This window comes from Salmo salar, chromosome ssa19, assembly GCF_905237065.1.
Source record: "Salmo salar chromosome ssa19, Ssal_v3.1, whole genome shotgun sequence".
Taxonomy (NCBI): domain Eukaryota; kingdom Metazoa; phylum Chordata; class Actinopteri; order Salmoniformes; family Salmonidae; genus Salmo; species Salmo salar.
The window spans coordinates 76553593-76575237 of record NC_059460.1 but is presented as its reverse complement, the minus strand read 5'-3'; the positions used below and the strand labels follow the sequence as shown (position 1 = coordinate 76575237).

Sequence of the window (21645 nt, the reverse complement as noted above, 5' to 3'; positions counted from 1 at the left end):
TTATTCATTAAACAGGGGCAGGCAAACGACAGGTCAAGGCAGGCAGGGATCAATAATCCAGAGAGGGTGTAAGGCACCGGAACAGCATGCGGGCTCAGGGTCAGGTCAAGCAGAGGTCGGTAATCCAGAGTAGAGGCAAAGGTACAGGACGGCAGGAAGGGTCAGGGCAGACAGGCAGGTAAGGTCAAAACCGGGAAGCTACAAAACAGTGACTATAGCAAAGACAGGGGCAAGGGAAACCGCTGGTAGGTTTGAATGAACAAAACAAACTCACACAGACAGACAGAAAACACAGGTATAAGTACCCAGGGGATAATGGGGAAGATGGGCGACACCTGCAGGGGGTGGAGATAAGCACAAGGTGAAACAGATCAGGGCATGATACAGCAGTGTGCAGCGTTTTCATTTCTGTTTTCCATGAATTTGTCAACAACTCCAGCACCTGCGGAAAGTACCTGGATGTGCGTATGTTATTCAGCTTTTGCCCCTAGAATAAGCACATGAGAATGGAGGTTTGTTGTGAGGGATGTATGTGTAAAGGAAGTGACATCAGCCATGTGACCTCCGGCGTGGCATCTGGGCAGCAATTATGTCCTCTCTTCCTCTTTGAGCCTTCTATCCATAACCCCCATAACCACATTTGTGGTGGTTGGTGTGTTGAGGTAAAATTAACTTTAGTTTCCTTTCACATGGAGATAAAGGATCATGCTCGCAATCTGATCTTTGTGCATGCAACATGCTCAAGTCAAACTGGGCTTTTGTGTCATCTACTCTTGTTTCATTGTCTACTGTACTGTAAGGCCCGCCTCCGATTTCCTCTTCATCATATCGACATCCCCTCACGATTGTTCCAAGGGCATCTGACTATTGTGTGAAATTCCTGGATAGAATCCTATTCCTGTATAGAATCAAATTTAGAAGGACGTCTCTGACCCATATCTTCAGATTTGGTTTGATTCTGTAACAGCTACTGTTTAGTCTGTGAAACATGACGTTTTACGAGGTGAATCACAGTGTCTGCTTTCTGTTCCTATAAATACTACACGATCCAACAGTTCACATACTCTATGATGGTGCTTTGAACGTTGGCATTTCTATACTATGTTGATTAATTAAGAATATCAATTAATGAGGGTAAAAAGAGTCATGTCCTTTAGTGATGGGGGAAAAAATGTATACAGGGATATTATTTTTTATGATATATCGTATCGTACCATTTTAACAACATTGCAATATTATTTTTGCGCTAGTTGGACTGCAGCAAATCTCAAGTATTTTTCCTTCATAGCTTGTTCTCCATCTGCTTTTTAAATAAGAATCCAATTTGTTTCCAGCACTTTTATTTCCATGACTGATCAAAACTTGTTTTCTCGTGGCTCTCTTGCCCCTGTGCAGCAGATTGTTGGGTTCTGATTTCTTGACTTATGAAATCATGAAATATACTTATTCCTTTCATTGAGGGAGAGAGGGTAATTTCTAACGTTTACATTATGTCAGGATATGTTATTGTTAGCCATCAGGGATCCTATGGGAGGAGGAAAGACACCGTCTGGTACGAGTCAACATGACAGCCGTGAGTTGGGGAGGTGTGAGCACTTTGGGGCAGAGGTCAGGTCAGATGAAGTGAGGAAGAACAGGTATCACTAAGGTTCTGTCTAGCAACAGACATGTATTGGCTCTTCAGATGTGTAGGAGGAGACTCAGCATAGGAGAAAGGGTTAAATATCAGTGCTTGTTGTGAATATGTTTTTGTCTGCTGTTTGATCCTTTGGGAAGAATAAACTTGGTTAAAGTTCTTACTCTGATAATTAGAACCTAACAAGACATAGGGTGAGCAATATGTTTGGAACATCGAATCGCAATAAAATCACCATATCGAATCGAAATACATATAGAATCGTGATAATTTGTGAGAATCGCAATACATATCGTAATGGCACCTACAGTTGAAGTCGGAAGTTTACATCCACTTAGGTTGAAGTCATTAAAACTCATTTTTCAACCACTCCACAAATTTCTTGTTAACAAACTATAGTTTTGGGAAGTCGGTTAGGACATCTACTTTGTGCATGACACAAGTAATTTTTCCAACAATTGTTTGCAGACAGATTATTTAACTTATAATTATTCACTGTATCACAATTCCAGTGGGTCAGAAGTTTACATACACTAAGTTGACTGTGCCTTTAATTAAAAAGCTTGTAAAATTCCAGAAAATGATGTCATGGATTTAGAAGCTTCTGATAGGCTAATTGCCATCATTTGAGTCAATTGGAGGTGTACCTGTGGATGTATTTCAAGGCCTACCTTCAAACTCAATGCCTCTTTGCGTGACATCATGGGAAAATGAAAATAAATCAGCCAAGACCTCAGAAAACAATTGTAGACCTCCACAAGTCTGGGTCATCCTTGGGAGCAATTTCCAAACACCTGAAGGTACCACATTCATCTGTAAAAACAATAGTACGCAAGTATAAACACCATGGGACCACGCAGCCGTCATACAGCTCAGGAAGGAGATGCGTTCTGTCTCCTAGAGATGAACATACTTTTGTGCGAAAAGTGCAAATCAATCTCAGAACAACAGCAAAATACCTTGTGAAGATGCTGGAGGAAACAGGTACAAAAGTATCTATATCCATAGTAAAACGAGTCCTATATCGACATAACCTGAAAGGCCGCTCACCAAGGAAGAAGCCACTGCTCCAAAACCACCATTAAAAAGCCAGACTACGAATTGCCACTGCACATGGGGACAAAGATCGCACTTTTTGGAGAAATGTCCTCTGGTGGCATGAGGCCTGAGTGCTTTGCTGCAGGAGGGACTGGTGCACATCGCAAAATAGATGGCATCATGAGGTAGGAAAATGATGTGGATATATTGAAGCAACATCTCAAGACATCAGTCAAGAAGTTAAAGCTTGGTCGCAAATGGGTCTTCCAAATGGACAATGACCCCAAGCATACTTCCAAAGTTGTGGCAAAATGGCTTAAGGACAACAAAGTCAAGGTATTGGAGTGGCCATCACAAAGACCTGACCTCAATCTTATAGAAAATTTGTGGGCAGAACTGAAAAAGCGTGTGCGAGCAAGGAGGCCTACAAACCTGACTCAGTTACACCAGCTCTGTCAGGAGGAGGGGGCCAAAATTCACCCAACTTATTGTGGGAAGCTTGTGGAAGGCTACCTAAAATGTTTGACCCAAGTTAAACAACTGAAAGGCAATGCTACCAAATACTAATTGAGTGTATGTTAACTTCTGACCCACTGGGAATGTGATGAAAGAAATAAAAGCTGAAATAAATCATTCTCTCTATTATTATTCTACCATTTCACTTTCTTAAAATAAAGTGGTGATCCTAACTAACCTAAGACAGGGGATTTTTACTGGGATTAAATGTCAGGAATAGTGAAAAACTGAGTTTAAATGTCTTTGGCTAAGGTGTATGTAAACTTCCGACTTTAAGTATTGTGATAATATCGTATCATGAGGTCCCTGGCAATTTCCAGCCCTAATGTCCATATCCTAACTAGTGTAGCTGAGATGGATTCATCTCAGCTACACTAAAGCTGTCTTGGTTGGAGCAGGTGGACCACTTCAGAAGTGTGACTTCTTCCTCATTCCTCGCTGAAGTCTACTCAGTGCAGCCAATATCTAATTGTCATACATCCCTGCTGCTCCACAAACACCGTAATCTATTTTTTACACATGTATTTCTGTTCAACACGGGGTCACAAAACATTTTCTCCCGCTAATGTATAATTCTCAAATCAGTAGTTAAACTCCAGGTCTTTAATAACGTTGGGCTGGATACTGCAGGCAGGCCAGGTGCTGGAATATAGGCCAGTGATATGAGGCCTGAATTGTGCCACTGTGCTACCCTGTTTCTCTTGGCTCAGCGGGGTGCCAGACTCTCTGTGGTACTCTGTGTGCGCTGCCTGCTTCGCCTGGACTGCACCAGGACCACGCTGTACCTTGAGTGCTGCCCGGGGGCGACACGCCAAATGTCCTCTGTTTAATGTACAAACAATGAAAGTGTAATTGCTGTCTAGTGACAGACTGGAGCATACTGGCCAATGTGTAACAGTCCAGTTAAAGGGATTTCCAAGGGATTAAAGCTGAAGTGTGGAGGAAGTGTTAAATGTCCTGAGAGATATCTGGCAACCAGATAAACAGGATGTTGTCATCTGGGAACAAGATGTTCCCTAGAACAGATCGGTAGGAACACCTGTGGTAATTGAATATGAGCATGTCTGGTTCACCTGTTACAACCATGGTCATATGTTACTTTCCTTCAATAACTATATTTAATATTTTTGTATTCGACGAACAAATTAGCTAAACATGTTCCTCATGGCTTACACCAAAAGTGTTTGTACTAGCAATGGACGGAGGTATGAAAAGTAGGGGAAAACGGGTCGTACTGTATTATCTGGTTATCCGTGACTGGATGCTTGTTGATGTGCAGTAATGTGGCATTTTCTCCCTCCCTTCCCTCTGCTCGCTGACTCAGAGCAAACAGTGGAGCTAAATGAATCCAACTCAAGACCTGTTCTCCAATTGGTGAGGAAGTAGTTAGAGTAAACAGATTCAGACCTGTACCCTTCTTAACCCCCTGAGGTACAGTCTTCTTTTAATACGGTGGACGTGATTGGTTGAGTTCCATCATTAGGCCTATGTGTTGGCCAATGGCTTGTGTCCAGTGTTGTGACCCTCTGGATTGGGCCAAAGTGCTGTCTCAGCTCCGGTTCACACTCCACCCTGACCAAGGCAGAACAAAGAAGAGCTTTACTACATTGGCCAAGACTCTGCCGCCTCACCATCCCAGACAGAATTATTGGTTTATTTATTGGTCAGTCGTGTTCCACTTTTTTCCCATTCTTGACCTACTCAGGGGAAGCTGGAAATGTTTTGAAAATGTATACACTTGTATCTGACATTTGAGTCATACTCTGTGCTGCTGGAGGGAAATTCCATCGTTTCAGCGCCAATGTTCATCAATATTGGAATGCTTTCCCGGAAATAGGAGGCGTCACAGACAATAGTGGAAAACATCGTTCTTTCTATGTATCACGACTGAATAGGACCCTTTGAGTGTGTTATTTAGGACTGGGTACCATTGTCGCCATATAACATTGACCTTAACACACTGGGTTTCAGTGGAGAACTATCTCGACCATTCTGTGTGTCACTCTGTGAACAGCTCAATCTTCCCACAACCTTCTCGAGTCCTTCACGGCTCTAAGTTGACAATTGCAGTCTGTCTGTCAGCTTCTTAATCATCCCGTTAGCCTTGGTTTCGGGGTCTCGGCTAGGGCTGCGACGGTCATGGAATTTTGGATGACGGTAATTGGCCAGCCAAATGACCACTGTATCCGTGATAACCGTTTGAATAGTAGAGGAGACACAATATCTCCTCTCCTCCAAGTTTCAAGTTTTAGTAGTCGTATATACGGGATACACATGGTCAGGGCCGGATAAACAAATCATAGGCCCGGGGCTTTGTTTTTGTATAGGCAGGGCCCTCCAGTTACCCACGTGGACTGCCTACCTCCTCTCCCCTCCCCGTCTGATGATTAGCAGATTGGCAGCAGCAAGCTGTCTACACTGATTGAGAGCAGACTCCTCAGTGTTCCTGTTGTCAGTTGCATTACTATGGGACAGCTGGAGATCGAATTTAAATATTGAAACAATGTTGCAAATGTTTGAGAGAAAAACAGCAAGATTTATACAAACCTCTGCTGTTGAAAACTAAATGTTAGTCTAAAAGAAATGTGAGATAATGTCTAGATGCTTTTTATAGTGGAGATCAAGTTTATAAATTGCCTGGCTGGGCTGATGAGACAGTGGATTGCGCAGTCTGATGGAACAGAGTAAATAGCCGGTGGCAACTTGTGGAATAGAAACCAGCTGGAATGCGGTTTTAACCAATCAGCATTCAGGATTAGACCCACCCATTGTATAATTTACAACAGAAACCGACTCAATCGCACGTATGCCCAGCTTTCCAGTCTACAGTTAGCTGTTCGTTTCATTTTTTAAAAACGGTTATGAAGGTTATTTTGTTTTCATGATCGTGTTAATCCATAGCTGTCGGCTTTCAGACGTTCAAAGGTTTTTCTATGCTACATGAGACGAGCTTTGCTTATGTTAATGAACCATCTCCAGGAATCTATTTATGTTTGGATTCTGTATTCTGTATTCTGATAGTCCCATGTAGATGCTCTACAGACTATCAACAAACTATCTGTTGATAAGCAACTGTTTGCTAAGGTTACAGTTACGGTTAGGTTTAGGACAAGGGTTAAGGTAAGGGTTAAGTTTAGGGTAAAGGTAAGGGTTAGGGTTAAGTTTAAGGTTAGGGTTAGTGTTAGGGTTAGGGTAAGGGTTACATTAGGGTTAGGATAAGGGTTAGGGTTAGGGTTAGGGTAAGGTTTAAGTTTAGGTTTAGAACAAGGGTTAAGGTAAGGGTTAGGGTTAGGGTTAGGATAAGGGTTAAGGTTAGGGTTAGGGTCAGGGTAAGGGTTACGTTTAGGATTAGGATAAGGGTTAAGCTAGGGTTAGTGTTAGTAGATAGTTAGTTGAAATGTTGCTGATAGTATGTAGAAGAGCAACTGTAGATGCCCCACAGACTATCCAAATAAAGTGTTACCAAACCACATTTTGTCTGTGTGTGGTCCCTGTGATATTCATGATATTTGGATTTGTTGAGAGATACTTGCTGATGATTATGTTATTAATGTTAAACAGTCTGCTGAAGCCGCAGGGCTAAAGGTTTGGATCAGAATCACATGCTGATCATGCACAAATCCGTAGCTTACAGACAATCCTTTCAAAGTAGAGGTATCAAAGCTCTTAAACCAGGTTTCTTCATCTCATTAAGTAAACCCACCCCAGCCACATTACACCTGGGCTACAGACTCACCAAATAGACTCATGTGAGTCTATTTGGGTGCTGTAGCCCAGGTGTAATGTAAGATATGAGCATGCCATATGTTTCATGTTAAGATCTCGGATAAGCCCGCAATCGTTGAATATGTGGTCTTCCCTGTGGCTCAGTTGTTAGAGCATGGTGTTTGCAACGCCAGCATGGTGTGTGCAACGCCAGGGTTGTGGGTTTGATTCCCACGGGGGCCAGTACAAAACAAAAAAAATGCATGAAATGAAATGTATGCATTCACTATTGTAAATCGCACTGGATAAGAGTGTCTGCTAAATGACTAAAATGTAAATGTTCACATTTCCGCCATGTCCTTAGATGAACGACACACTGTCTCAGCTCTGATGGACCTTGACGCAAAGATGGTAGAAGCCCGTGGTAATTAATTAGGAACTCGCACGAGAGATGTGATTGGATTACGGGACGACCAGATATCCCACTAGATGGTTGAGATGTGTTCAGTCGGGAATTGAAAGCTATTCACTCAGACGTCCTCCTGTCATTGATCTTAGTGTTCTGTCATTATTAGGTCATGGACTCCCATATTATTTCTCTCATGGGGTGGTCTGGTAGCAAAATGACTGAATGAATGAGCTTCCTTTTTGGGAGATTGTATTCATAGAATTTTACAGCTTCTTCGTTAACATGTGCATTCATTTACATGTTCCATGTGCCGATGCAAAAGTTGTTGAATGATTGAGTTGTAGCAGACTGTGATGGAAACAGTGGAGAAGGCAGATTGTGTCTTTGTGGAATGTGAGTTAAGTGCATTTGGAATGTCGCGTGACATGTGCTGACATGCCCATGTAGAATGTTTTAATTAGCCTTAATGGTAAATTAATCTCCTATGCGGTGAGGATGTGCACCCAAACAGAAACACAGGACAATCATATCCAGAAGCTCTCAACGTACCGTAGATAGAACGTGCATTGACAGGATACTGGATGGGCCTTTGGAGGTGTAGAGCAAACAAAAGGTACAGTAATGGAAGTAGGTGAAAACAAAGTCCTGCAAGGTCTTTTGGGATCTTCTAAGCTATTTTAACAATAAATAAAAAACACTAAGAGAAAAATTATTCTAAGTCAAAATCCTTGATGAATCCTTGAATCATTTTCTTCCAATCATAATGTTATTAGGTCTTTATTAATTGAAGCTCTTTCATTTCTGATGTGGCTCGTTTTGACATCGAAATACTACATGCCATTTTTAGAGAAAATAAATGACTTATTTTGAAATGGTAAAGTTACTGTAAATGCAAATGATCTGGGTTGAAGACTTTTTAGGATTCAGGTTGAAATCCATATCACATGTTTATCAAAGCCCCCCTTTTGCTATATTGGTGTTTTGGTTTGTTTGAACAACCTTGTCTTTTCCATACTCTGAGCTGCCTATTCCTTCTCTGTGTGTTGTAGCCCTGCCGGGGACCCTGGAGAGCCACGGTGGCACTGTCTACTCCTAATGATAGATATGCCAGTGTGCCCTCAAGGCCTAAAGTCCAGTGCCAGTTAGTGTCTCATAACAGCTAAATCGAGTTAGCTCGCTAGCTAGTGCAGAATTTTGTTATGGCTTCCGAAATGAACTGCCAGTTCACTGTTTACTCTCGGTAACAACTTTTCTCTGTATTCATCAACCAGTTAAATTTTCAATGCTATACAAGCTATCTTTCCAGAGATGAGACTGACAAGCTAAATCTGTACAGTTAATTTAGCCACTTTGATCACCTCCCCTTTAAGGCCCTTTCCCGGTTCCAGATTAATGCCATATGCAGGCGTTTTTGTTGCCAGCTCACAGCTCTACAGCTCTGTCTTTATGAGCAGGACTGAGATGAAAGACCCTTTAAATGCTGAGAGGGAAGCAAACCGTGTAGACACAGAGGCTTCATTAAAGAGCTTGTGTTTCCTCCGCCATACGGGGCACCCAGTTCTTGCATGTGTTTTTGTAGCGTGTTAACTAGCGCCGTCTGTCACTTACTAAATTTTTACGAAGGCAAACATCACTCGGTTCAAAGCGTCTGTGTCTGTGCCCTCCCCTGGCCGCTCGCTTTTGAATGTCAGATCTCATGCGAAGCGAGCGCCATGGGATTCCAAACATTTGCTTAGAGTTTTATGCAACCCAACATGAAGCAAAACAAGCCTGTGAAAACTCAAATATCCACCCACTGCTCGTGGCAGCATATCCTGTCTGAGGAGATTATAAAGCCGTTTCTTCAAGTACCATCACAGGGACCCAACTGCCATGGGACTCTAGAGGAGACGTTTCTGTTCAATGGCTACCTGCTCTTTCAAAAGTGCCTTCCTTGACACCTTCAAACTGATAACAGAATCCAGTTCACTACGTCAGACTTTTTCCCCTTCCTTCAGACTCTGTCATCCCTTCTAAACTAATTGACATCATCACCTTGTGCTCTCCCAAGTGTACCTGGCAGTGAGCCCAGGGATGTCTAGGTCCCACCCCGACCACACTGTCTCCCACCCCAGGGATGTCTTGGTCCCACCCCGACCACACAGTCTCCCACCCCAGGGATGTCTTGGTCCCACCCCGACCACACGGTCTCCCACCCCAGGGATGTCTTGGTCCCACCCCGACCACACGGTCTCCCACCCCAGGGATGTCTTGGTCCCACCCCGACCACACGGTCTCCCACCCCAGGGATGTCTTGGTCCCACCCCGACCACACGGTCTCCCACCCCAGGGATGTCTTGGTCCCACCCCGACCACACGGTCTCCCACCCCAGGGATGTCTTGGTTCCACCCCGACCACACAGTCTCCCACCCCGGGGATGTCTAGGTTCCAGCTCGACCACAAGGTCTCCCACCCCAGGGATGTCTTGGTTCCACCCCGACCACACTGTCTCCCACCCCAGGGATGTCTTGGTCCCACCCCGACCACAAGGTCTCCCGGTGCACTATGACTCACCAGAAATACCAGGCTCCTGAGCTGTCCTCTGGTTCATAGAGGGTGTACTGTGCTGTGTACTCCCACCAGGACCTCTTATGAAAGCGCTCTGCCAACCATAGGCCAGCACTGCGCTCCTACTCCCAATTCACAAATAGAAAATGTATGTCTAAAGCTTCCTCTGAAAAGTTAACTTCTACTGGCCCAAGACATTTCCTTTCAAGGTCTGAAATAGAAGGGTTTTTTATTTTTCTTCTCTCTATCACATCTGCAAGTGTTGCTGCACACTGCTTTGAACCCAAACAAATATGAAAGTTTAGAAGTTGGGTTACGCTTTTCAGGGGAAATTGGGGTTGGGGGGCACATTTTTGGTCAAGCAAGGGGGACCAGAGAGCCCGCTGCAACAGCCACTACATACCTTTCCAGAGCATGGGAAATAAGAACTAGTCAGACCAGCGCTGTAACAGAGAGGACAGTGGGAATATCCCACACTTTTACTATGGAACAAAATGTTTTCTGTGTGTTTTAAGAAGCTAGCGCAGTACACTGATGAGCTAAGGGATAAATGCTATTTTTTAGTGATAATGCTTATATATTTAATATGGGCCTTGCTTTAATTGGCATGGATGGAGAAAGGCCTGTAAAATGTGTTTTATAGAACACCATGTATAGAAAACAATGTATAGAACACAATGTTTAGAACACAATCTATAGAACACCATTTATATAACACCATGTATAGCACACCATGTTTAGAACACAATCTATAGAACACAATCCATAGCACACCGGTTATAGAACACCATGTAAAGAACACCATGTATTAAACACCATCTATAGAACACAATCTATAGAACACCATTTACAGAACAACATGTATAGAACGCAATCTATAAAACACAATGTGTAGCACACCGTTTATAGAACACCATGTATAGAACACCATGTATGGAACACAATCTATAGAACACGATTTACAGAACAACATGTATAGAACACAATCTATAAAACACAATGTATAGCACACCGTTTATAGAACACCATGTTTAGAACACAATGTATAGGACACAATGTATAGGAGACCATGTATAGAACACAATGTACAGAACACAATGTATAGAACACAATGTATAGAACACAATGTATAGAACACAATGTATAGAACCCGTTGTACTTTGACGTTAGAGCTTCATGTCCTGAAGACTTCTTTGTTTACCTTTTCATTTTTCATTTCCTCATTTCCCCTCTGATTTACTTCCTTTACTCAATATTTACCCAACCAATCCACACAGTTTTGTGTGAGAAAACAAATCCTGTAAACAATATCGGAATATGAATGAAGGTGATTTGGTCATAAGTTGAGTACCATTTAGCTATAAGTGAGAAACACACCCACATATTTATAGGGGAGGAATTCAGACTGTAAACTATTTAACGATTACTCTACCTTGTTATGAGCCATAAAACCCATGTTGTGAATTATATATTAACTAGCTGTTAACCACATCAAGTTGTGTTTACCATCGCCTCGTTGTAAAGACAGGAATCCTCATGAAGCAGTACAGTGTTGGCTAGCTGACAGGAATCCTCATGAAGCAGTACAGTGTTGGCTAGCTGACAGGAATCCTCATGAAGCAGTACAGTGTTGGCTAGCTGACAGGAAACCTCATGAAGCAGTACAGTGTTGGCTAGCTGACAGGAATCCTCATGAAGCAGTACAGTGTTGGCTAGCTGACAGGAATCCTCATGAAGCAGTACAGTGTTGGCTAGCTGACAGGAAACCTCATGAAGCAGTACAGTGTTGGCTAGCTGACAGGAATCCTCATGAAGCAGTACAGTGTTGGCTAGCTGACAGGAATCCTCATGAAGCAGTACAGTGTTGGCTACTGCATCTGAAAACTGTAAACAAAGTAGTACCCAAACTGTTTACCTTTTCTTATCTGTCGTTGTTGGCTAACCATTTTCCCTGTTTCTATCTCTCCCTGCAGTGTCCGGGGTGCCGATGCAGGAAACGGCATCCGTGTGTTCATGCCAGACATCGGCATGTTCGTGGCGGGCTTGGTCACGTGGCTACTGTGCCTGAGTCTGGAGGAGAAGCAGCAGGTGAAAGACAAATCACAGCAGCATGACGTCGAATGCGAGTCAGACAGTCAGGTGAGCTCATCATCTCTCTACAGACAAACTTCTGCCCCTGGCACATCTGGATTTACAGCGGAAGCCCACACTCCCAACACCTATACACACCCATACACCCTACCCTTGTAAATGTTGTACTCAGTACAGGCCAGAAACTCACTAAAGAGTAGTGACAAGACTAACAGAGCCCAAAGAAAGGAAATACTTTTAACTTTCATATATAAATACACTATATTTACAAAAGTATGTGGACACCCCTTCAAATTAATGGATTTGGCTATTTCAGCCACATCAGTTAGTCAAATGTATGCCATTCTAGAGCTGTTCATTGTAAATGCTGTTATTGTGATGTGGAAATGTCTAGGAGCAACAACGGCTCAGCCCGCAAAGTACTAGGCCACACAAGCTCACAGAATGGGACTGCCGAGTGCTGAATCACATAACGCGTAGAAATCAAATCAAATGTATTTATATAGCCCTTCTTACATCAGCTGATATCACAAAGTGCTGTACAGAAACCCAGCCTAAACCCCCAAACAGCAAGCAATGCAGGTGTTGAAGCACGGTGGCTAGGAAAAACTCCCAAGAAAGGCCAAAACCTAGGAAGAAACCTAGAGAGGAACCAGGCTATGAGGGGTGGCCAGTCCTCTTCTGGCTGTGCCGGGTGGAGATTATAACAGCACATGGCCTAGATGTTCAAATGTTCATAAATGATCAGCATTGTCAAATAATAATAATCATAGTAGTTGTCGAGGGTGCAACAAGTCAGTAACACAGGAGTAAGTGTCAGTTGGCTTTTTCATAGCCGATCTTTGAGAGTATCTCTACCGCTCCTGCTGTCTCTAGAGAGTTGAAAACAGCAGGTCTGGGACAGGTAGCACATCCAGTGAATAGGTCAGGGTTCCAGCAGGTCTGGGACAACAGGTCTGGGACAGGTAGCACGTCCGGCGAACAGGTCAGGGTTCCATAGCTGCAGGCAGAACAGTTGGAACTGGAGCAGCAGCACGGCCAGGTGAACTGGGGACAGCAAGGAGTCATCAAGCCAGGTAGTCCTGAGGCATGGTCCTAGGGCTCAGGTCCTCCGAGAGAGAGAAAGAAAGAAAGAGAAAGAGAGAATTAGAGAGAGCATATTTAAATTCACACAGGACACCGGAAAAGACAAGAGAAATACTCCAGATGTGATAGACTGACCCTAGCCCCCCGACACATAAACTACTGCAGCATAAATACTGGAGGCTGAGACAGGAGGGGTCAGGAGACACTGTGGCCCCATCCGATGAACCCCCGGACAGGGCCAAACAGGTAGGATATAACCCCACCCACTTTGCCAAAGCACAGCCTGCACACCATTGGAGGGATATCTCCAACCACCAACATACCATCCCGGGACAAGGCCGAGTATAGCCCACAAAGATCTCCGCCACGGCACAGCCCAAGGGGGGGCGCCAACCCAGACAGGAAGACCACGTCAGTGACTCAACCCACTCAAGTGACGCACCCCTCCCAGGGACGGCATGGAAGAACACCAGTAAGCCAGTGACTCAGCCCCCGTAATAGGGGTAGAGGCAGAGAATCCCAGTGGAAAGAGGGGAAACCGGCCAGGCAGAGACAGCAAGGGCGGTTCGTTGCTCCAGCCTTTCCGTTCACCTTTACACCCCTGGGCCAGACTACACTTAATCATAGGACCTACTGAAGAGATATGTCTTCAGTAAAGACTTAAAGGTTGAGACTGAGTCTGCGTCTCTCACATGGGTAGGCAGACTATTCCATAAAAATGGAGCTCTATAGGAGAAAGCCCTGCCTCCAGCTGTTTGCTTAGAAATTCTAGGAACAATTAGGAGGCCCGCGTCTTGTGACCGTAGCGTACGTGTAGGTATGTACGGCAGGACCAAATCGGAAAGATAGGTAGGAGCAAGCTTTGTAGGTTAGCAGTAAAACCTTGAAATCAGCCCTTGCCTTAACAGGAAGCCAGTGTAGGGAGGCTAGCACTGGAGTAATATGATCACATTTTTTGGTTCTAGTCAGGATTCTAGCAGCCGTATTTAGCACTAACTGAAGTTTATTTAGTGCTTCATCCGGGTAGCCGGAAAGTAGAGCATTGCAGTAGTCCAACCTAGAAGTAACAAAGGCATGGATGAATTTTTCTGCGTCATTTTTGGACAGAAAGTTTCAGATTTTTGCAATGTTACGTAGATGGAAAAAAGCTGTCCTTGAAACAGTCTTGATATGTTCTTCAAAAGAGAGATCAGGGTCCAGAGTAACGCCGAGGTCCTTCATAGTTTTATTTGAGACGACTGTACAACCATCCAGATTAATTGTCAGATTCAACAGAAGATCTCTTTGTTTCTTGGGACCTAGAACAAGCATCTCTGTTTTGTCCGAGTTTAAGAGTAGAAAGTTTGCAGCCATCCACTTCCTTATGTCTGAGACACAGGCTTCTAGCGAGGGCAATTTTGGGGCTTCACCATGTTTCATTGAAATGTACAGCTGTGTGTCGTCCGCATAGCAGTGAAATTTAACATTATGTTTTCGAATGACATCCCCAAGAGGTACAATATATAGTGAAAACAATAGTGCTCCTAAAACGGAACCTTGAGGAACACCGAAATTTACAGTTGATTTGTCAGAGGACAAACCATTCACAGAGACGAACTGATATCTTTCTGACAGATAAGACCTAAACCAGGCCAGAACTTGTCCATGTAGACCAATTTGGGTTTCCAATCTCTCCAAAAGAATGTGGTGATCGATGGTATCAAAAGCAGCACTAAGATCTAGGAGCACGAGGACAGACGCAGAACCTCGGTCTGACGTCATTAAAAGGTCATTTACCACCTTCACAAGTACAGTCTCAGTGCTATGATGGGGTCTAAAACCAGACTGAAGCGTTTCGTGTACATTGTTTGTCTTCAGGAAGGCAGTGAGTTGCTGCGCAACAGCTTTTTCTAAATTGTTGAGAGGAATGGAAGATTCGATATAGGCCGATAGTTTTTTATAATTTCTAGGTCAAGATTTGGCTTTTTCAAGAGAGGCTTTATTACTGCCACTTTTAGTGAGTTTGATACACATCCGGTGGATAGAGAGCCGTTTATTATGTTCAACATAGGAGGGCCAAGCACAGAAAGCAGCTCTTTCAGTAGTTTAGTTGGAATAGGGTCCAGTATGCAGCTTGAAGGTTTAGAGGCCATGATTATTTTCATCATTGTGTCAAGAGATATAGTACTAAAACACTTTAGTGTCTCTCTTGATCCTAGGTCCTGGCAGGGTTGTGCAGACTCAGGCCAACGGAGAAATCTGTTGCCCTTGGTTGCAACACTCACTACTGAGTTCCAGACTGCCTTTGGGAGCAATGTCAGAACAAGATCTGTTAGTCGGGAGCTTCATGAAATGGGTTTCCATGGCCGGGCAGCCAAACACAAGCCTAAGATCACCATGCGCAATGCCAAGTGTCGGCTGGAGTGGTGTAAAGCTTGTCGCCATTGGACTCTTCACCATCTAGCAGACAGCCTGAATGCATAGTGCAAACTGTAAAGTTTGGTGGAGGAGGAATAATGGTCTGGGGCTGTTTTTCATGGTTCGGACTTGGCCCCTTAGTTCCAGTGAAGGGAAATCTTAACACTACAGCTTAAACTGATATTCTAGACGATTCTGTGCTTCCAACTTTGTGGCAACCGTGTAGGCAAGGCCCTTTCCTTTTTCAGCATGACAATGCCCCCGTGCACAAAGCAAGGTCCATACAGAAATGGTTTGTCCAGATCAGTGTTGAAGAACTTGACTGGCCTGCACAGAGCCTTGACCTTAACCCCATCGAACACCTTTGGGATGAATTGGAATGCCGACTGCAAGCCAGGCCTAATCGCCCAACAACAGTACCCGACCTCACTAATGCTCTTTTAGCTGAATGGAAGCAAGTCCACACAGTAATGTTCCAACATCTAGTGGAAAGCTTTCCCAGGAGAGTGGAGGCTGTTATAGCAGCAAAGGGGGAGACCAACTTCATATTAATTCCATTGATTTTGAAATGAGATATTCGACGAGCAGGTGTCCATATACTTTTGGTCATGTAGAATAGATTAATAAACCTATTCCAAAATCTCTGCTGTCCTCCATCTGTCCTTTTCTGATAAAAATGATTTAATCAGTCCTTACGACTGAACTTATCTGGGCCTAGAGTAGAGAATTCCTGGGCCAGTTTGGTTACTACAACAGTAATGGGCGCTGGGCAAAAAGGTTCAATATCAGGGAATATCTTTATCTATATATTTCTGGGTATATCTGACATTTTATTAGCTCTTATTTCATATATGGAGCTACTGTAGGATATTCTTTGTAATGAGACACTTTCTAAGGATATCTAGTGAGTCAATATCCAGACATACCATGTATGATATACAGAGGGAATCCAAAAATGATATGTCAATGGAAAAAATAGAGATTTTATATTTGTTAATTTATTGAGCATGTGCTGAAAACTCAGAAATACATCTGAAATCGTCCTTATTTTCAGCATATCAAAAAACATATCAAGATCCGGATATGGACCTCAGCCAGAAGATGCATATCTGGACTCAATATAGCTTCCTATCTTGGAATGTGCTGAGAAAACACAGATATGCTATGCATACAGTCAGTATTTGTCAACACGAAGAGAGAAAATAGGATGTCACATATCTCAGGATATTGAATGAGTCCATATCCGGCCATAGGAAATGTCCAGGAGTGGTATTCGGAGTAATCCCATTATCATAAACAGTATGTCTAAAAGACACATCTGGATTCAGAATTTGTCAGGATATGGTACATGGTCTGTATTCTGTAGAATATCAAAAGTGTGTCATGTCAAGATATCCCCTGGTATCTTTATTTTATTCCCAGTGGGGTGTGATCACAGGCAATTAATGAAAGGGGAACCTACTTTACATGTTGAACCCCAGTAATCCACCCAGAGACTTCAACACACACACACAGTCGCCATTGCAATGCTCTCTCAGAGCCTAGAAAGCTGCAGTCCTCTTTTCAAGTATCAAGTTTTATTAGTCAAATGCACAGGATGCACATGGCATTTATTTAAAAAAAATGTTACCTTCATTTAACAAGGAAAGTCAGTTAAGAACAAATTCTTATTTTTAAAGAGAGCCTAGGAACAGTGGGTTAACTGCCTTGTTCAGGCGCAGAATGACAGATTTTTACCTTGTCAGCTTGGGGATTTGATCTTGCAACCTTTCGGTTACTAGTCCAACGCTCCTACCACTAGGCTACCTACCACCCCTACATGGCATACACTGTCGTATGAAATGCTTATTTGCAGGTTCCTTCCTGACAATGCAACAACATAAGAAATAATAAAAGATAAGAATATGAACATAAAGTAAATGGCTCAGTAGAATAAAATCTACATTTTAGCATAAGTATAAAACAGGAAGACACAATTGATGTTTGCACATGTATCAGAGAAGGAGTGATGGGGGGCAAGTGTTTAAATCGTGCAGTATTAGCAATAGCAAATAAGAGTCTGGTAGCAGATGTTTTGATGTGTGTGTACTGGACCTTCTTCCCCACCCGCTGGAGGGCCTTGTGGTTGGAGAAGGAGCACTTCCCGTACCAGGCCATGATGCAACTGGTCAGGACGCTCTCGATGGTGCAGCAGTAGTATTTGGAGACGACCCGGGATGGCATGACGAATTTCTTCATCCGCCATAGGAAGTTGGTCCATGTCAAGTCATCTGTGATGTGGACGATCAGGAACTTCAAACTCGTGACTCTCTCTGCTGCAGCCCTGTTGATGTGGATCGGGGCGTGTTCCCTCCTCTGCTTCCTGGAGTCAACAATCAACACCTTTGTTTTGCTGACATTGAGGTAGAGGTTGTTGTCCTGGCACCACATTGCCAATTCTGAGGACCCATGCCAAATCTTTTCAGTCTCTTGAGGGGGAAGCCGTCTTCACGACTGTCTTAGTGTGTTTGGACCATGATGTGGTGATGTGGGCACCAAGGAACTTGAAGCTCTCAACCTGTTCCACTACAGCCCCGTTGATAAAAATGGGGGCATGCTCAGTCCTCCTTTTCCTGTAGTCCACAATCATCTCCTTTGTCTTGATCACGTTGAGGTAGATGTTGTTGTCCTGGCACCACACAGCCAGGTCTCTGACCTCCTCCCTATAAGCTGTCTCATCATTGTTGGTGATCAGGCCTACCACTGTTGTGTCATCGGCAAACTTGATGATGGTGTTGGAGTCATGCCTGGCCGTGCAGTCATGAGTGAACAGGGAGTAGAGGAGGGGACTGAGCATGCACCCCTGAGGGGCCCCCGTGTTGAGGATCAGCGTGGCGGATGTGTTGTTCCCTACCCTTACCACTTGAGGGGCGGCCCGTCAGGAAGTCCAGGATCCAGTTGCAGAGGGAGGTGTTTAGTCCCAGGGTCCTTAGCTTAGTGATGAGCTTTGAGGGCACTATGGTGTTGAACGCTGAGCTGTAGACAATGAATAGCATTCTCACGTCGGTGTTCCTTTTGTCCAGGTGGGAAAGGGTAGTGTTGAGTGCAATAGAGATTGCATCATCTGTGGATCTGTTGGCGTGGTATGCAAATTGGAGTGGGTCTAGGGTTTCTGGGATAATGCTGTTGATATGAGCCATGACCAGCCTTTCATGGCTACAGACGTGAGTGCTACGGGTCGGTAGTCATTTAGGCAGGTTACCTTAGTGTTCTTGGGCACAGGGACTATGGTGGTCTGCTTGAAACATGTTGGTATTACAGACTCAGTCAGGGATTGGTTGAAAATGTCAGTGAAGACACTTGCCAGCATGCTCGGAGTACACGTCCTGATAATCCGTCTGGCCCTGTGGCCTTGTGAATGTTGACCTGTTTAAAGGTCTTACTCACATCGGCTACGGAGAGTGTGATCACGCAGTCATCCAGAACAGCTGCCCTGATGGTAATTCTGCTATGACCTTGGTGTTATTACCTGGATAGCTCTTAATCCACTGGGTTTGATCAGCCTCCCTGTACGTTGGAGAGCTTCTCTCCCTCGGGAACCGCTTTGGAACAAATCTGGCAACCGCTTCTCTGCAGACCTGGTAACCCACAGGCTACAATGCGTATGTTCGGCCTTGAAGAAATGCCTCAGAGACGAGATAGCCGTTAGTGAGAGCGAACGAGAAATGAGGGGATGGGGATTGGTTAGGGTCAGCTGATGAAATGCGAACCAGCTTTCTTGAAAGGGTTTTAGGTTGGGTCTTTAGACGGGTTGTATAGAGATTTCGTTTGGCAGCCGAACATGAAATTGTCAGGCTTGGTCATATTACCCAAAGCGATTGTGGATTTGTCTTTATTCATTATGTTTTGTAGTGGATGACTGGATTTGTTGCAGGGTCATTCCAACTTTAGTTACCGTATAAATGGATCATTCCAACTTGGGTTACCGTATAAAAGCACCTGGCACCTACTACCATACTACATTCAAAGGCACTTAAATATTTTGTCTTGCCCATTCACCCTCTAAATGGAACACTTACACCATCTATGTCTCAATTGTCTAAAGGCTTAAAAATCCTTCTTTAACCTGTTTCCTCCACTTCATATACACTGATTGAAGTGGATTTAACAAGTGACATCAGTAAGGGATCATCTCTTTCACCTGGATTCACCTGGTCAGTCTATGTCATGGAAAAAGCAGGTGTTCTTAATGATTTGTACACTCAGTTTTGACTGCGGTACAAGATTCTAAATCTAGATGACTATTTTATACCATCCCATTCGATTTGATATACCCAATTATTAATGCAGTAAAAATTAAAAGTGTGTAATCTTCTTGTAACCATTTTAGGGCATTGAGTTCAGTCCTTGTAAATGTTATGAACTTCATCAATTGATTCAATTTAAGAGCCTCTCGTTCCTATCAAAATAACGACATGCTTATTCGTTCCCTATTCCCTCTTGCATTACACAACACGTATGACATCAGTTTAAAGCAATCCTGCTTGGTGAAAGTTGGAAAACAATATGTAAAAACATTTGCCGTGCGAAGGAAACCGTGAGTTAAAAACTTTATTTGTCAAAACAAAAATGTTGGTCTCCACCGAGCGGTTCTCCACGCTTGTGTGACTCCGTTCCGCTCGTTGGCTTTAACTTGAGTACCGCCTTCCACAATGACTGGATTGATCCCACTCCTACAGCTCCCACACCCCTTCGTTTGACCTTCGTTATGTGCCCCGTTCCCGGCAACTCTTCCATTTTTTTCTGCCCACGTGTGCATCCTGTTCCAAGGTGGCGCTGTTTATTCAGCCATGTGGCTCAGACCAGCTTTTGCAAAAGAACTCTAGTTTTTATTTCTCCCCCTCTGTTTCATAGACCTGGTCTAGGTTTCTCCCCCTCTGTTTCATAGACTTGGTCTAGTTTTCTCCCCCTCTGTTTCATAGACCTGGTCTAGTTTTCTCCCCCTCTGTTTCATAGACCTGGTCTAGTTTTCTCCCCCTCTGTTTCATAGACCTGGTCTAGTTTTCTCCCCCCCTCTGTTTCATAGACCTGGTCTAGTTTTCTCCCCCTCTGTTTCATAGACCTGGTCTAGTTTTCTCCCCCTCTGTTTCATAGACCTGGTCTAGTTTTCTCCCCCTCTGTTTCATAGACCTGGTCTAGTTTTCTCCCCCTCTGTTTCATAGACCTGGTCTAGTTTTCTCCCCCTCTGTTTCATGGACCTGTTCTAGTTTTCTCCCCCTCTGTTTCATAGACCTGGTCTAGTTTTCTCCCCCTCTGTTTCATAGACCTGGTCTAGTTTTCTCCCCCTCTGTTTCATAGACCTGGTCTAGTTTTCTCCCCCTCTGTTTCATGGACCTGTTCTAGTTTTCTCCCCCTCTGTTTCATAGACCTGTTCTAGTTTTCTCCCCCTCTGTTTCATAGACCTGGTGAAGTTTTTTGCCCCTCTGTTTCATGGACCTGTTCTAGTTTTTTCTCAACCTGTTTTAGCAGGTCATGTATTTACTCTTGATGGTTCTCTCCTTCCTCCTTGAGACACATCTTGGTTTGCAATCAGACCCACATTTATTGGTCTATAGATGGCCTGCTTTGACACCAGCCTGAGTTATGTGGTGCCAGGGTGAATTACAGTCACCACATGTATGGAATACCTCTGAGACCATGACAGTGACAGGTAAGGCTCCAGACTGAATGACAACATTAATAATGAATTCATGTCCACTGCCTAATATATTTTTCTCTAAGGTGAGCGTGTGGTTTGTGTTATGTCTGACTCTGTGACAGAAAACCCACTCGGCTCCCAATGTTGGGCTCCTGTATCCATGGGCACAGCTCTCTCTCTCTATCTATCTCTTCTCTCTCTTTCTTCTCTCTCGTCGGCTGTCTTTAATTCAATAATTCACTTTGACTGAAGTCTGAGGTCCATTTTCCATGCCTATTAATAATTGGGGGGGGATGTGTTCCCCACCACTAATCATTTGGGTTTCGTCTGTGTGTTAATCCCTGAGCTGTCAGAACCAATGTTCCCTCTAATTTATTTCAGCAATGAGCAAATTTCAGGTCTGCTTACCGCAAACTTGAGCGTTGTGAAAATGTTGTGCAACTTCCAGCGTGCGTTTACTGTGAACACTGAGGCTGTACCCGCTTTAAGTTAGTGTTTTACTGTGAACACTGAGGCTGTACCCGCTTTAAGTTACAGTTATA

The 21645-nt window shown here is 43.9% G+C and overlaps 1 protein-coding gene across 2 annotated transcripts in view; it reads left to right on the top strand.

The window, feature by feature from the left end:
• LOC106579641 (piezo-type mechanosensitive ion channel component 2) overlaps positions 1-21645 on the top strand; it is a 258629-nt gene that overhangs the window by 84650 nt on the left and 152334 nt on the right. For both annotated transcript variants that reach the window (XM_045702749.1, XM_045702748.1), the window contains exon 5: positions 11826-11991. In XM_045702749.1, coding sequence (XP_045558705.1) covers positions 11826-11991 — 166 coding nt within the window. The remainder of the gene's footprint in view (positions 1-11825; positions 11992-21645) is intronic.